Source organism: Fundulus heteroclitus, chromosome 22 (genome assembly GCF_011125445.2).
Source record: "Fundulus heteroclitus isolate FHET01 chromosome 22, MU-UCD_Fhet_4.1, whole genome shotgun sequence".
NCBI lineage: Eukaryota > Metazoa > Chordata > Actinopteri > Cyprinodontiformes > Fundulidae > Fundulus > Fundulus heteroclitus.
The window spans coordinates 27,456,054-27,474,170 of NC_046382.1; the positions used below are offsets into that span (position 1 = coordinate 27,456,054).

General features: G+C 42.1%; 2 protein-coding genes across 2 annotated transcripts in view; both read right to left on the reverse strand.

The window, feature by feature from the left end:
• Positions 1-18,117, reverse strand: part of mgmt (O-6-methylguanine-DNA methyltransferase) — a 303,909-nt gene that overhangs the window by 123,955 nt on the left and 161,837 nt on the right. The window lies entirely within an intron of this gene.
• On the reverse strand, positions 1,847-10,081 carry LOC105927331 (protein phosphatase 2, regulatory subunit B, delta). Its single transcript, XM_012864033.3, has 10 exons — positions 9,904-10,081; positions 9,592-9,666; positions 6,852-6,949; positions 6,560-6,725; positions 6,346-6,458; positions 6,017-6,194; positions 5,724-5,888; positions 5,433-5,602; positions 2,447-2,538; positions 1,847-2,343 (listed from the first exon to the last, which is right to left on the reverse strand). Exons 1-10 carry the CDS (start codon positions 9,908-9,910, stop codon positions 2,064-2,066), a joined length of 1,344 nt encoding a protein of 447 aa, XP_012719487.1. The 5' UTR covers positions 9,911-10,081; the 3' UTR covers positions 1,847-2,063.

Genomic DNA, 18,117 nt, shown 5'->3' on the forward strand with positions numbered 1-18,117 from the left:
CGGTCACTACAGCGGAAGTCAGTGATTTCTTTAAAATCGCCAAATTCCTGAATTTTTCTATCCCACTGTTTCCTTCCACTAATATACTTCATTACAACACTTTATACCGAGAAGAGCAGTGGTTGCCACTGACTGATAGGTAATGGCGTCGCAGTTCAGAGCCATGGAATAAATGCCCATTACGTTTTTTTTTTTAATGTAAAATATACATTTCACCACGTATTAGTTTTGAATTTAAATCTAAGGACCCATTCAGATCTTAGGAGCTATAACTCTGCGCTGCCTGCAGCTGTTCTCCGTTTTATTCTGAAGTGTGACTCCTTCATGGGTGCTGACGGACCTCTAAACAAACTCTGGACTGAACCACGCATAATAATAAAAAAAAAAGAAGAAATGAAAACATGCAGATGAACACAATTAAAATTTTTATTGAACTTTGGTCGAAATAATAAACAAGTGAATACATTGCCACCATGTTAGGAATCAATGGACAAAGACAATGCATTAATATGTGTGTTTTAACGTCATCGGGTATACGTTCCGTGTAGTCCACCTTCACGTCTGCATTCACAACTACCAAGATCCACGTTTGCAATATGTGGTTCCCATCTGGGTGGCATCCCTAATCAAAAAAAAAAAAAAAAAAAAAAAAAACAGAAAAGGAAAAGGGCACATGTATGAGGCCTGTCTTCGTTTCCTACTCATTACAAGGTTCGGAGGCACTCTCGTCACATAAACCGGATGTGTGGTGCGCAGTCTTCCTCCTTTACGCCTTTTCATAGACGGCCACGGGTAGCAGCAGCGTATGACGACATAACTCTAGAAAATAGGATTTACAAATAATGCACATGAGGTTCACGTAACGCTCGGGGTGGGGAACGCAACTCGTAGCCGTCACTGGTTGAAGTAGGTATTAAGGCTGCAGATTCCCTTTGTCCTGGACTTTTGTGCCGTACGACTCCCCCACCCCCCCACCCCACCCCACCCCACCCCCCAAAAAACATGCATCCTAAAACATCGTGAGAAGGTAGGACTGTATAATCTCTCCGTGAGACACTTTCTGACAGTAGCTTCCAAACCGATTGCCCCAAAATAGGATTTCCTTGACATGTTTGCTTCGGATCTGCTCAAACAAAACAAACAAAAAAACAAAAAGACAGTGGTGTGACTGGACATTTCTCCGCCTCGCTACGACATAAAAAAAAAACAAAACATGCAAAGCAATAAACATGTTTTAATACCTTACTTCTAAATTTAAAAACACATCCGTAGTTTTAGTTTCTTTTATTATGTCGATGACAAGGTGTACTCGAGTAGATACAGTCAGTGAACTTATGTTGCTGTATTGACTGGGGTGAAAGAAGAGAAAAGGGGTGCGGGGGCGTGGGGTGGAAGGGGGGGGGGGCAGGAAATGAGACAGGTCCACTTTCCAAATTCACAGGCCTTTTCCAGCAGTGATTCGGCCTGAATACGAGACCAGGCGGGGGAATGTCTGGCCAATCACCCGCGCTTCACGGGGGGGTGGGGGGGGCCCCCCTTCTCCCCAAAATCTCTGAACGATGACCACCACCTTGACAAGACGTCACTTTTGAGGACTTCCGAGAGTTCTGTCGTTAAACCGTGAAATGAAGGCTTTAAAAATGTCAACACAAATAGCAACGTTCGAGAGTTTGAACTCTGGGGAGTGCCGTTCCATCAATTAGACCCAGATTGGGCTTTCTGGGTCAGGGGAAGGGGGTTGAGGGGTGGGAAGAGGAGGGGGGGGGGTAGTGGGGGGGGCGTGCTGATTGCCCTGGTGCCAAAGGCAAAAAACAACCTAAGCTCAGACTCAAAAAAAATAAAACAAGCCTATGGATCAACCTCCTGTGGCAAAAAAAAAACCTAAAGAAAAAAAAAAAAAATAGGAGACACGTGCTTTCAATTTCTTCACCAGGAGGACAACAAGGCTGTTTCTTCTTATACAGATAGACAAGTAGTAGGCTTAACTACACAGGTATGGTAAAAGCCCTATCCTCTGGAGCCCCAAATATTTTTTTTATTTTATTTTATTTATTTATTTGTTTTTAGTTGATTTTGTCCTGGAAAATGTACAAGTTGTTGGTGGCTGCCACGGCTATCACGTTATCTTTGGGGTGCCAGGCAGTGTGGAGGATCTTCTTGTTGAAGTCCAGGCTGTCCACGCTGATCTCGTCCTTCTTCCTCTTCCCGCCGGTGGACACTTTACGCGGTTTGAGCGTGGCCCGCGGTTTGCTGCTCTCCCGGGACGCCTCCAGTGTGATGTCCCGCCTGGTGTTGCGGTCGAACATTCGGAAGAAGTTGTTGTAGGAACCGGTCATGATGGCACTGATGGAGAAAGGAAAAAAAAAACAAAAACGACTAAAGTTATTATCATCATCTCGCCGTGAAATGTGGGTGGTGTAAAAGCAGTGGCAGGGAGGACCTTTACCTGTCACTGCCATTCCAGCAGCACTCAAACTTGTCAAAGATGCAGTCGTTTTCATACAAGGAGCAGAGTTTACTGCGAAGGTATTCGTGGACCTGAAACAACACAGTTCGATGCACATGAACACGCTGTTTTGACTCAAAACGAACGGCTCGTCGTTTTGAGCCGCAGCTGATGAGGGAATTAAACCTTTTAACTCAGGTGTGTTGGAGCGGGGATGCATGCAGGACGGCAGCTCTCCAGGACTGGAGCTGGCCACCTCTGGCGTAGATTAGCCAACATGACGTTGTTTGCATGTTAGCTAACATTAGCATCTTAGCGAATTATAGTATACACGCACCATTTGCATAGATAGAATTGCTAGTGTTAGCTAACAACTACATGCGATTCAGCTCAAGACTGCATATAAAACATCTCAACAAAGTCAGTAGACCCCTCACATATTGATAATATCTTTTAATGGGACGCTGAAGATAAGACACTTGATAAAATGTATAGTATTCAGTGCACAGCTTGTAGAACAGTGTAAACCTGCTCTCCCCTCAGAGTAACTCAACACGCAGCCATTAGTGTCCAAACCGTGGGCAACCCCTTAGTGAAAGTGCCAGAATTGGTCAAACTGTCAATATGTTGTGTGGTCGATGGCCGGTGTTGTTTTCCAGCACTGCCTTAGCCCTTTGTGGGCATAACGTTTACCAAAGCCTCACCGGATGCCGCTGGAGTCCTCCATGGAGACGTGACGCAGAACTGACGCTCCTCCACCTTCCATCTGAGGATGCTCCACAGACGCGCGATAGGAATTTGGTCTCAGCCCCCCCCCCCCCCCCCCCCCCCCCCTTCAACGTCTGCAGCTCATGCTTCTGTTCTCAAAAGACAAGCTCTGGCTATGGCGGTGACCACGGCGAGGCCGGAGCTAAGTGGAACCTGCCCCGTTAAACCTCTATATGGCAGGGCTGTACGAGTTTGCCAAAAAACAAAACTGCGATGTATTTCAACCATAACTGCGATTTAATTTGGACTTTTCTCTGCATGAACCGCAACCAACAAAAAAAAAAAAAGGCCTGTAGATGAAGATGTTTGTAAAGGACTAGAAATGTAACTGTTTGTATTAATCAGAACAGTATTATAGCTTGTTGCACATAAAGTACAGGGTGGAACCAACAAACGAGTCTATGCATTAAACAGTTTGACCGGTACTTAATGCTACGGTGAGATTCCTGAACGTTTCTGGTGAAAAAAAGTATGATTATATAAACTCTGAAACAAGTGAGACAATGATATCTCACCGCTGCAACTTTCTTCCCTTCCCTGTGGACTTTAAACACATTACCGACACCTAAAGGACGTGTCTTATCCATTTATTGTTACATAGCCAAATACCGCAGACCTCTGCGATTTGGAAATTGGGCATTTTAAAATTCCCATTATATAGCAACAGTGATTAATTGTGCATCCCTACTGTATGGCCTCGGCCACCGTGCTGCAGCTCAGTTTCAGGCTGTTGGCAATCTAGAAATAACCCTAGGCCAGCTTTATGCAGAGCAACTCCTCTTTGGCAACCTGGTCACTGGAAGTTCAACAGAGTGTGAGCAATAGCATCAAGCTTTACACACCTGAGCTCTTGTAACACTAACGAGAAACTTTTCTACTTTTACGTGCAGTGGGTTGTAGTACGCGTGCCGTAAGAGCACAGCGCTGCCCTCTAGAGTCTAGGAGAATAGTGCTACTTTGGAGGAAAAGCCACATGGAGGATAAACGCTACAGACATGGTGCCTGCACGTCTCATTTCTGCACGGAGCAAACGTGCGTCAAGCATAAAGCAGCCTTTAGACACCAATGGCTGCGTGTATGGAGTTATATTGCCCGAGCAGCAAAACTCACACGGTTCTACTAGCCGTACACGGACTACAGTACATTCTGTCACAGTGTCCCATCTTCAGTGTGGTGCTATGAAAGGATGCCAGAAAAAGGATTACAAAAAATGTGAGGGGTGTACTCAGTGTTATGAGATACTGCTATTACAGGCGAGGTGTGTAAGCTAAGATGCCAGTGTTAGCATTAGCATGTTAGCTAATGACAGCATTAAGTGCTTTAGCATAGTGAGCTTCCATACTTAGTTTATACTAGGATATTAGCCACTGTATGTGAAATAGATGTTTGTAATCGATAGCTGCACACTAATGCAAGAATGTTTGAGGAATTTATGATTTTCAAATTATTACAATTATTCCAGATTCCCAGCAGGCTTTAAGAACCAAAGCTAACAAAATCATGATGCCTTCCCATATACTCCATCTAGCAGGCACCGTCAAAACATCTTCAGGTGTTTATAAGTTTACCGTTACCATTTTGAAATCACTGAGTGTCGTACGGAGCATGCGTCCAATATGTTTAAGACTGCTTTAAAATAACGCTTCCTCCAATGAGCCCAACACAAAGACATAACAGAAAATTACTGTTTCACTGCAGTCACTTACTCCTACTCAGTTTTGCAGAAATGATAGTAATAGTCTTGGTGGATTTATATTAAAACATGTTTTCTAAAACAGGGGTTCCCAAAGTGGGGGTCGGGACCCCCGGGGGGGTTCTCAGACACCTCCTGGTAGAGGTTGCGATATGATTTGATGTTGATGTGTTAAAAAGATTTTGTGTTTATTTATGAAACTGGCACCAAAGCATAACTTTACAAGATGCTGAACGTTCTGATTTTAACACAGTAGGAAAGCTGCACCTTTTTGTATGAGTTCTTATAAAAGATACTGCTTTATTCCTAATTATACAAGTGTATTTTCAAAATAAAATCACTTTATTCTTATAATTTCCCCCAGCAAAAGGAACAAAAACATCCCACCCATCACAAAGGGGGGTCCCCAGTGTGTGGCCCTGTTATTCTGGGGGGGTCGCAGGCTGAAACGTTTGGGAACACCTGTTCTGAAAGACCTCATCGCCATCAGAGAGCTGTAACCCCCAGAGAAGTAGATCTAAGCACCTGATACGTCTCCACTGGTCTGTTCTCCATGTTGAGATCCCAAACCTTGACGGAGAGGTAGTCACGCGTCATCATGTAGCGTCCGCTGTGACTGAACTTCACGTCGGAGATGGAGGAGATGATCTCTGAGAAAAAGGATCGGCTGCTTGGATCCTCGGGTTCCTCGAAGACTAAACATACGGCCAAACACACACACACACATTAAAGTTAATCAAAATTTCTCCAATGTAATAAAACCTTTAGAAATAAAGCCATTATTGAACCATTAAGAACAGCCTTGGGGAAACGTACACTTCGAGTGCCTATCGCAGAGCGCCGCCGCTCGCATGTCACACAAGCGGATGGTGCCTTTGCTACTGCTGTACACGAATACGTTGCATTGGTGTGGATGGCACTCAGCAGCTGTGATTACTTCCGTCAGTTCCTCCATGTTGGCGGGCTTGATGTCTACAATATCTGGGAGGACGCGGTTAAAGGAAGTGGCTGCTTTTCGTTTAAGTAGGATACAGGCCGCCATCTCCCCCCCCCCTCCACAGTACGAGACGCGGGCTCCACGTCTGCTTTCGGCTCAAAGAAAAGGATACTAAAACTTCTGTCTGTGATTTCCAGGTGCCATAGATTTATTCTTAGGTCATCTGCAGAGAGGTAAGTTTCATGGTCACTATTTACAGAAATGGAATTAATGTGATAGGTGTGCGCATTTGCAAAGATCCTCCGTGGGCTTGCTTCTACCATGAGATCCATTGGCATCAGAACTGGTACCTGAAGATGAAAAGAAGCACAGAACAAGTCCTTGTTATCCATTTGAATAATACATTTTTTTTTTTTTTAATTTCAGAACTCATCACAGGCAAAAAGATAAATAAATAAATGAATAAAAAATGAGGCCGGGTTGAGCCGTGGCTGCACGTACCCGTAAAGAGGTGATTCTATATGGATCTCTGATTCGCCCATCTTCATCTTTTAGGTTGTAACCCTCCGCCCGTTTATCTCTTTCGCTTATTTTCCACAATTTGATAGTTTTATCTGCCGGGAGGGATTAAAAGACGGCGTCAGTTTTAAAGTCACATGTGAGCGAAAAAGACGGCAAGAACAGGTTTTTAAAGGGACAAGAAAAACACTCTCACCGTTTGTTGAAAGTAGAAAGTGAGCAGCATTTTGTTGGGGTAGCCATCTTATTTTATTAATTTTTTCCTCAATTTCTAAACTTTTCAAATAGTCAAATTCTGGCTCGTGACTCTGAAAAGTGCTATAGACGTTGTATTCCCCACGCAGGTGCGGTCGATTCTTAGACTGAGGAGAGAAAATAAATAAGACGACGAGAACCGTGAGTCACCGGGTTTAGATCATTTCCACGCACCAGAGGGCGAGGGAAGCGAGTCCTTCCTTGCCGCTCTCACTACGCCGCGTGGATCTTACCTCTTGTTCATGTTGAAATATCACTACTCGCCCTCCTTTGTCTCCGGTTGCAAGTAAATCTCCAGAATAGTTGAACTCAACGGTTGAGATTATGTCAGCTGGGGAAGACGACACAGAGACAAACACAAAAAAACACGTCATGCTTCCACTCAGGCTGCAGCGATCAGCAGCGTTACTCTGGCACATCTTAATTATTATTATTTTTTTATTTTTTTTACACAGCTATAAAATCTGTTATTCACTTAAAACTCGTCCCAGTGCTGTCAGTTGAAAAGCCATCAGGAGGTAGGGCAGCGCTCTGCGGTTGGCTGCCAGCCCTGCGCAGAGCATCTGAGCTACATCCTCCCGGGGAGGAAGGACGGTACCGACGAGAACGCAGGAACCGACTTCCAGATTTCCTGAGGGCCGCGAGCGTTGAGCCGACGATAGGTTTACGCTACAACATCTTTGCAGAATCATCAAACTAAGTGGACGATGGCTTTATTCAACGCATCTGGACCTCCTGACCATTTACGCTAAAGATGTCTATAACATTACTGGAGCACCGTCACTGACCAATCAGCTGGCCAGATGTGGGAATCAGCCGATGCTCCCTTAATCGGCTGAACCTTTCTATTAAACACACCAAAACTTAAGTGGTAAAATAGTCTCAGCCTAAAAACAGCACTTTTTTGTTTTAAATGACAACACTAAGGAACATTTGCTCTGCTGTAGCTATGTGGGATAATCATGTAATTCCTTCATTTGTTTTGTTAGATTTCAGAACCGCTATCAAAGCAACACATTCAAATAAAATTACTTTTAAAGCGTTGTGATCTTTAAAAGGGGGAAAACGATTTAAACTGGCAGGTCAGAGCTCAGAGAACAAAGTTCTTAGTTTCAGACTTCTGAAAAGAACGAGGTTCTGCGTTGAATGGAGGCTGTAAGAGCGCGTCAGGGAGGAGTTTTGGGTGAGTTGCAGATCTAGAACATCCGATGAGAATCCACGGCACCTTCGTTAGCGTCGGGTGGGTCAGTGACCGCCTTTTTTTTACCCCTAGACCACTTCCACCTCAGCACCTGTAGACATGAACCCTTTTCAATATGGACTGCTTCATCTCCAGCCAAAGATAGATTCTTCGACACGCGGCTCGCGCTCTGGGAAACTTCCCAGTGTCTAAATATAGAGACGTGTAAATACGATGGCTTTTTCACACAGTTCCCTTCATAAAACACCCCCAGATTAAAGATTAGAGACATGACACTTATAAAAAAGAAAAAAAAAATGCTTATAAATAAGAAAGAAAAAGTTATCTTTTTGGCTTTTGTCAAATATCTTAGTTTAATCTTAAATAGTTACAACAGGTTTATTACAACCTGCAGGTCTGAGGATGATGTTGGTGTCTGGGGTGATTCCAACAGGGGAAAATGCTGCACTGCTCCATACAAGAGTGCCCCTTATCCGCCGTCGCAGGTTTAGATTTTACACAGGCGACACGTTAACGTACAGAAAATCGCGTTCAAGCATGGCACTGGGCTCGTTTGGGAAGGTTTGGTCCAACGATAATTCAGCTCAAGATAAGCATACGAAGCTTATAAATCAACCAAATGAGTCTGATCGTTAATCCAAACCAAAGGAAAACAAAAACCAGTTCGATACGTCAGCGCATGCAAGTCTGTCCCTCACAGCGGTCCGGCTGTCGACCAAACCTGGAAGTAGTCTCTTTATTTTAGGATACTGCAGTACCGTTTGGTCTGAAAAGCAATGCACCCCCTTTTGGTTTTAGTTCTCTGCTGCGGCTGGCTGCCTTTGGATGGTGAAAAGATGCTCCTCCACGGCAACAGATGCGACCTCTGGGCTGGATCGCTGCGGCGCAACAAAGCCAATCAAGCAACATCTACAGCGACAAGTTAATAGTCCTTGGACTTTGGGTCACGGCCTTTTACAAGATTCAGTATGAGCGAAGCAACACACATCACCGGTTCTGATCCCGGCATCCTCTGAGGGCGCCGTTAGTTATCACCCTTCCAGATGAAACGCTTTGCTCTAACATCCAGGTGTCATGGCCAACGTACCTGGTTGCAGTTTTTCCAACCACAGCTCATCCCAGATGCACACAGCCCGTAAACCCTGCAGCTGGATCCAAGGCCAACTTCAGCATCATTGAGGAAAACAGAAATCAGAAGCAAAACTGGACGATTTGCAGCTTGTTTAAGGCTCATAGGATCTCACCTCCACGAAAGATTTAAAAAAAATGCATACAGAGGTGATTTGTGGGGGGGGGGGGGGAAAAAAACGAAGTGTCGCTGCTGGTGAATACCTGGCATATTAAGCCGAGAAGGGAGGAAGTGCATTTCAGGCACGCGCGGCTCCGGCTCGTGCTGCCTTTACCGAGAACAGGAAGAGCAGGCCACAGCTCGGTGGACTCTGACAGCTCCGTCCGCACCGCCGCTCTTCGTGTATGAATGAAAACAAGCCATGATGTCACGCCAGCGAGCACACTGACATTTTAGCCGCCGCCTAGCTTGCGGCTAGTTAGCCAAAAACACAAATGTCCAGGGGTTTTAGAAGGGCGTTCCCGCAACTAGCCCTCGCGCCGGGCAGGAGCGTGGTCCTCCGTCACGAGCCGAGAGGGGGGGAGCCGCGTCCGAGGTTAAAGCGTCGAGAACGTCCCGTGAAAAAGCCCCCACGGAGCGCCAGCCCCACGGCATCCCGAGTAGCAACTTTAGCTTAGCAACCGAGCTAGCGCTAGCTACATACCTTCCGCAACATCTTCATCTATCGCTCCTTTCACTTGGGAGAAACACCACTGGAAATCATTTCCTCCTGCAACTCCTGGGGAAGAGAATGACAGCGTTAGTTTGGGTTTTCACTGCCCCCCTTTATTTCTTCTTTTTTTTAGTTTTTATTTTATTCCATTTCCCACCCCAACTGGTGGTGAGATGACCTGACAGGGACACAGTTTGACAACTTAGCCAGAGAGCTAACGTTGGTTTAGATTCAGGCCACACCGAGAAAGAGAGCGAGAGAGAGGTGGATCCCTTTTTTTTCCTCCCTTCAAAAGTAGCTTACCCGCCATTGCTTCATTTAGCAGCTTTTGTCGCGCGCAGCTTCCGACACCCGATCAACCCAAACGCGGCTCGCTCGCTCGGGGGAGACGGATAGCATCCACAATCAGTGAGAACGCCTCGGCTCCAGATCTGTCAAGACCACGGAAATTATCCGTGATTTTTTTTTTTTTTTTTTTTTTTTTTTTTGCTTCCAAAATGGCGCACGGTACATGGAGAAACGACGTCATGCACACATGCCATATCCTGGCTCCCTCCATCCATCCTTCCTTGCATCACTTTCTAACCACCTACATTTCCTCCCTTTCCTCCGTTCATTCAACTTTATTTCGCCGAATTAGGCGTCGAAACCTGCCTGTCGTGTTTTGAAAGGCCCGTCTTTCTTTTGTCGGTGATTGGGTCAAACAATCTTTTGGAATGAAATTTATTCTTAAACCTAAAGCTACTATATACATCTAAAGAAATGTCCAGTAAAACAAAATATTTTTAGCACCATGTGGTCGTAGGGGCAGTTTATTTCTTAAATGTAATTCTAAACGGGAAAGGTAAGAAACGTCAGATCGTGCCCTTTAATACATACAAGTTTAAAAAATGTTAATTTGCGACTTTTTAAAATCGCCGTTTTCAAGGGAAATGTCATTTAAAAACGTGACCTTTGGTTCTATTTGATGATCAGGTAGTGACATCTAGTGGTGAAATGATGGAATTACAAGTTACAGTTCTAGAGTGCCGTGTGGCCCATAGGACACCAAAATTCAATAAATCAGTAATTAAGTAAAGACTTCTGAATTTGATGAATAAGAAGCAAATTAGTGCATTAATATATGAAATTAATGGCTAAATTGTGGTTTGTCTTTTATTGAAGTTTGAATCAATTACATGTTAAATGAATATATAATTACATGCACCGCTCTTTGGAGGATTGCTTTGGGCTATATGGACCTCACCATGTGTCCTTCTGTTCTATTTTATTCATCTCTTTCCTGCTTTAATGCATTTTTGTTTATAATTAGATCAGGGGAAAGCCCTTGTTTCTTGTCCACTAGAGCCAAAGTGGGGACCGACACCTCTTGGGGGTCCCGGGAGGATTTGTTGCTGATGTGCTAAAAAGATTTTGTATTTCCTTATTTGTGAAACTGATGCCAAAGTATAACTTTACAAGATGCCCAACATCCCTCATTTTAACACAGGGGGAAGGCTGCAATTTTGTAAGAGTTGTTATAACAACACTACTTTTTTTCTCATAATTTTATAGTCTTATTCTCATAACCCCCACCCTCCCCACCCAACAACAATGAATAAAAAAATCCCAGTCGCCAAAGGTTGTCACCTGTCCTGGCATTGTAATTTTGTCGGTCACAGGCTGAAAAGGCCCTGCACTAGAGGGAAACTCAACAAGAAGAGATTTCCTAATGAGAAGAAAGCACCAAAATGTAACATACAGCACCCTCCGCAATTAGTGGCAACAGTTTTACACGTGCAAAAAAAATGTCAAAGTAAATTCATCTCATGTTGTAGAAGCCTCCATGCATCCATCTATGTAAACTAAGATATTACTGTATAAAAACTGTTACAAAATCTAACTCTTGATTTAAGTGCATTTATAGTCTGGGCGGGCGAGGACTGGGCTGCTTGTAGTGATAGTAGAATAAATGTTGGTAATGATATTCTGAAAGACAAATACACACAACTGTCTTGCAGGATATCAGTAAACAAGTAAATACGCACTTGTGGATACTCAGATTTTGGTTCTGAGAATGACATGAAAGAGAATGTAAAAATGTTTCAGTTTCAAGCTAGAAAACCAGTGGGATTTGCTAATTGATATCTGTGAACGGACCGACTACTATTAACAATCAGAGCTAATAATAATTCTTCACATTTTGTACTTTCGAGCAGCGACATATTTACGAAGGGAAATTACATAGTATTGTAAAAAAAAATTTTTTTATCAAAAGCTCTTGTCTTTTTAGGTTGTTTTGGGGGGTGGGGGTATTTTGATTTTAGGTTGAGAAGAAACTTTCCCACCTGGCAGTAACTAAAGTGGGTTTTGGATAACTTTGTATTTACTAAGGTGGTATTTTTAAAAGTTTGAGATCAACTGATCTGGATTGTTCAAAGAGGAATACTGAAAGATCCATCTCTCTGTATACTGCAACGTTGTGAAGTAAAAATTAAAACAACAGTGAATTTGTTACCCATTGAATAAACCTGCATTAAAGGTTTGATTTTGTTTTTCATTAATGGGAGATTAGTGTATACTGCAATAGCCGATGAATGAATTTTAAGCCGTTTCCACATATTTCACCAGGTTTACTAATAAATGTGGAGGGCGCTGTGCAGAGACTTCTTATTGGTGTAAATAGCATGATTTTATCATGACTTCTCCCTATAACTTAACCAAGCTTTTTAATTATGTCTACACTGTGTGCAACACTATTAGTAAAGTCAGTATTTTCACTAGGGAAGCACCGATATGAAAATTAGGGCCTGTGATGGACCGAGGTAAAAATGCATGAGGAGTCACAGGAAATTATTCAAAAGTTGGGTTTTTTATTTTTAACCCAAAAGCCAAAAGTACAAAAATGGTGGTGACGGTGTGTCATTTCACTGCTTCTCCGGGTGCATTCCCACAGCGGAGGGTTGCGTAGTGCAGCTCGAAGGGGGCTGTAAGTCAGAGCGATAACACCTAATGCTAGCTTTAATGTTCTCCAGGAGGTTTCTAGCTGCGCTGATGCACGTTCAAGAGCTTTATTGACCTTTTTTTTATGTTGCTCTCAAACATACGTGTCGTACAGTTCCGTGTTGTGTTGAACAATATGCTAATTTTTAATGAGCGCAGCGGCCTAATTTCAGCTAAACCTGGCCAACTTTCAGCATAACGGTCCATTATGCTGAAATGTGCTAGCGAGAACCCTGCCCCCTCCCCCTAATTATAACACATGCAAAAAAATAAATGGAAATAAATGTTGGTTATTATATCAGCCCAGTTTTACTTATCGGAGAGATAGCGATATGTTAAAAATTAAGCAACATCGGCCGATACCTAGGTATTGTCGATATATTGTTCATCCCTACTTTTGACCATATCATAATCTTTAGGTATATTATCTAATTCCAAGATGGATAATCTTGAATGCTTAATTGATTTAATCATAACAGTGGATGTGTATCTGTGTAATAAGGGAAGGTGTGGCCCATGGAGGCCAAAACTTTAAATTAAGGTCTGCATAATTATTAGGCAGCTTCTTTTTTTGAAGGGAAAATTGGCTAAAAAAGTGATTTAACTTTAAAAAGTCAAAAATTAGCAAGTCTCTATGAAGTTGCACTGTTGAAATTGCTAAGATGTTGGGCTGAGATCACAGAACCATTAAACCTTTGCAAATAGTCAACAGGGTCAAAAGAAACGTGTTGAGAATAAAAGAAGCAAATTACCAGCCAAATATTAGAGAAGAATCCAGTATTACGCTACCAGGAACCCGTAATCTTCCAGTTCTGTTATATTCCATAACTGCAACCCACCTGGAGTATCTACAAGATGTTCAGTGCTCAGAGACATGGGCGAGGTAAGGAAAGCGGAAACCTGACCGGCACTACACAAGACAAGCATCTAGACCGGGCCAAGAAATATCTGAAGTCGGATTTCTCAAAGGTTGCACAGATTTATAAAATGATCGACTCTTTACGGACCAGATGGATGTCCACTTCCAGTCAGATGGCAGCAAGGTGGAGGTGGGGTTCTGGTATGGGCTGGTATTATTAAGGACATGTGTGGACTAAAGATGTGCTAAAAAACAACTCCCAAACCTACTGCCAGTTTTTAGAAGCCATGTTCAAGCGGTGGAACTGAGAGACATCTACATGTTTCATATAGCATAAAGCAATATGAGGAATTTGTTTTGCATTACACAAGACCAGTAAAACGTTTTTGTAAATCTAACATTGTGGCCATATTAATGCCAACACAATCATCAGGAGGGTTGCTGATTTCACAGTTGATCCTCAGTCAGTGACTCTCTCCATAGGAGGATAAGTCGCAGAAGCAGCTGACAGTTCACAGAGGGCTGCATCCAAATATATCCATGAAAAGTTGGGTGGAAGGAAGAAGTAGGGTAGAAAAAGGTGCACAAGTACCAAGGGCAACTACAAATTTGAAAAGATTGTGAAACAAAACCCACTGAAGAGTCTGAGGAGATTCACCAGTTCTGGGCTACAGTCAGAGCTTCAGAACGTGGACTATGACTATCATATTCTTTTTGTTCACCCGCAACGATTTTTACGCAGGGCAATGTTCCGTCACACGACTCCGAGTACTCCTCTGCGTGGCTAGCAAGTAAAGGCATTAAAGATGAAAATGCATTTATTTGCATAATAATCCTGCACAACAAGAGTTGCAACACCTGTTGCAATAACTGTCCATATATAAATATTCTCCTAAGAAAGCCAAAAGCTCACTTTTACTTCCTCAAACATTCTTGTTTGAGGCTTATTAACATTTTGGATTAACCAAGGGCAATATACGTAGTTGGTGATAAATAAAAATAATCCTCAAAAATAAGAGTTAAGAAATTATTAAGCCTTTATTTAACCAGGAAAAACTCGCTGAGTTTAAAAAAAATCTCTTTTCCAAAAGTGTCCTGGCCAAGACAGGCAGCAGCACATTTACATAGTTACAGCAGACACAAATGCATACGTCACAACTGAAAGAATAAGCATACATAACAGCTACTACCATTATTCAAATGATCATACATCAGAGAAAAGATCTGCAAAAAGATGCTTTGATCTGTCTCAATGTCATTTAGCAATCGTGCAATTGTGAAAACAGCTCACGAAGATTGAAGTTTTTCTGTAGGACATTGCAGCTACAGGGAGCAGCAAACCTAAAAAGCCTTCTTCCCAAGCTCAGTCCTGACCCTCGGGACAGACAGTGATATGAGTTCCTGTGAGTGAAGACCATGAGCTCCAGTATTTGTCTGTACAACATAGGCAAGGAGATACAAGGGAAGCAGGCTTTGATTCACTTGCATACTGAAAAATATCTGTGTTTAAGTCTGCATGATGACAAGGAAGACTACCCTACAGGGGAATAAAGCAAACAGTAATCAATGATTGCCTTAAAGGGATAGCCACATTATATGTCTATACCAAAAAGACCAAAATGCAGTTGATTATGATAAAATAAGGCTAAATACTCCAAGCGTCTGTCCAGATAATGTTTTGATAACAACTTTTTGAGCCTAATCTAAATCCTCAATAAAAGGGGCTGTACAATGCCACTATTTGTCTAATGTATCAATAAAACCATTAAAAACCTTAAGAGTTGGAGTAATTGTATGAAGCTTTTTTCTGGAAGCAGATTGAGATGCTGCCAGAATGTTATTAACAAGAAATCCCTTTTGTTGCTTGCTGATTAAGGTTTCAAAAACCTCTGCCAGGACAGATAACTTAGAAATGAGCCTGTAATTATATAAAAAAGAGTAATAACCGTATTTTAGCAGGGCAGAGACAGGAATAATAATCTGAAGTAGGATTATCAACTACATCGACTTTATCAATATTAAAAATGAAAAAATAAGCAGTATATAAATAAACAAGGAAAACCAAAGAACAGATATTTCAAGAAATTCTGTGAAATTTAACAAATGGCCATTTATATTGAGGAACAAATTTGGACAACCCCTCATTTATTTTAATTTATAATGATTATAATCCCACACAGGCATAATATACCACATAATGAAAATATCTAGTGATTACTCAATATTTAAAAGGGGGTTTGCCCTGTTTTAAACTTCAGACATTTAGCTTGGTGGGCCTGACCCACTGAAGTGAGAGTGAACACTAAAGAGCTTTCTGAGGCCATCAGAAAGAAGACTGGGGCAGACCATGATCCTGGTAAAGCCCTTAAAACCGATGTATAAAAAAAAAAAAAAGATGCATTAAATTTAAAAATGCAGGAAATTGCTCAGGGACAACACATTTAATGTGTTTGTTCTTCTAAACCAACTATTGGGCCTCACGAGGCAATGCAAAAATGTGTTAAAATGTGTTGTTTTGACAACACTATGAAATGTGTTTTTATAGACTAGGTGGTGTTAAACTTGAATATCCATTCTTTGAAACACTAAACACATTTATTCACATTCACTACATGTTACATTACAGAACCAGTTCCCACTAGAATATATTGTTAATTTTTTTTAAACACAGTAATAATCACTTGTCCAATTTTTTTCTTTTCTTTATAAACTCAAGTCACAAAAAGCCACATTTTCTTAAAGGAGCAATAAGTAACCAATCAGTCCTCTCCGTCAATAAGGTCTTAGTCAGGTTTTTCTCCTTTCAAACCTAGAGGTACAATACGGAACTACTTCAGTTCAGTGTGTAGCCTGTGTTTACTTCCTGGTTCCTGAGCCAATCAAATGAGAGTTTGCAGGGTTGCCAAAACAGAGTGCAGCATTTGGTATTTTATCTTGGCAAAAGAGCCGCAGCCTGCTAACATGGAAGCCAGTAAGAGAAGCAGACCAGGAATAGAAGAGAATACAACATCATAGACCTATCATGTGGAAGTAAAAATACAGTGGAGTCGGTGGGAAGTGTATTCAGTTGTGTAACGGAATAGGCTGTGTTCAATGGCAGGCTGTTGGCCCTTTTTACATCTCTGCATCACTGTGGGTAAGTTATTTATGCAACAATAACAACTTTTACTTTGGCTGAATAGTCTTCACATCTTGAATGTAGCTGCGCAACATCTTCATGTTTCTTTACTTGGCAACTTGCAGTCTCTGAAGGGGGTGGGGGGGGGCGTTCTCATTTGAAACATGAGGCATCATTATTACTTTTTGCTTCTTTAATATAAAAGGTATTGAGGAACTTTAATTTGAACCCATAAGCTCTGTATAATAAGTATTTTTTTTACACTCTGGGAGCAATAACATGGCTATAAAATTAAACAGAATGTAAAAATGCATTTGGTGTGGACACTTTAGGAAACACTTTAATTTATATGTTCTTGGCAAAATGTCCTGGCTGCATGCATATTTTTTATTCTAAGTTTTAGTGCAACTCAATAAATGAAAACATCAGAAAGTATTCATTTCCTATAATTTTGATGATTCCAGCATAAAGCTATAAGAGTATATATTTTGCATTACATAATATTTTTTTTTATAACAGAATGCAAAGTTTTGGCCCTATTAAAGCCAACACGATCATCAAGAGGGTTGCTGATTTACAGTTTGCCCTCAGAGAGTCACTGACTTCCTCCACAGAAGGATAAGTCACAGAAAGTCATTGCAGAAGAAGCTGGCAGTTCATAGAGGGCTGCATCCAAGAATATCCATGAAAAGTTGGGTGGAAGGAAGAAGCATGATAGAAAAAGGTGCTGAAGTACAAAGGGTAACTACAGCCTTGAGAGGACTGTGAAGCAAAACCCACTGAAGAGTCTGAGGAGATTCACCAGTTCTGGGCTACAGTCAGAGCTTCAGGACCACCAAACACAGACGGATCCAGGATGTGGACCATAACTATCACATTCTTTGTGGTAGCCCACCCCTGAACCAAATAAATTCAGAAGGGTCACTGGGTTTCACCTCTGTGAATCCAGACTGTCCATGACACACGGCTGAACGTTTTATTTAAAAACTTTAAGCTGCACAATAAGTTCCATCACTGTTATCTTTCTCTTTGCAGCAAACAGGCGATTGTGGATTTACTGACAGAAGCAGGACAGAGCAGAGTTGTGCTGGACAGGACAAGTTATACACTATGCAAACTCTGGAAAGCTCGTCAGCAGCACACAGAAGACCATCCTCTATGAGCACTGCCAATCTGGCTGATGATGACCAATGGAAACCAAAGAATAATTTCAATGTAACTCTTTCTCTAGGCTTAGAGACAGAAGTGCAGCAATTAAACTAATTTGTTGGTCACATGGTCAACAATTTGGGCCCGATCTAATTTAAATTCTAAATGGACTGAACTTTTCCAGTCATACCGACCATTTAAAACACTTTACTCTATAGCCACATTCACCCTATCACATTCACTAACACACTCACATTTATACACCAATACACAGATTGGTAGGCAACTTGGCAACCCAGGGGAACATCGACATGTGACAGGAGGAAGCTGGAATTTAACCCATACCCTTTCCGATTGTCCTTCCGGACCTTCTGGAATCAGAAGTACATTATTGGAGTCTTCACGCTAG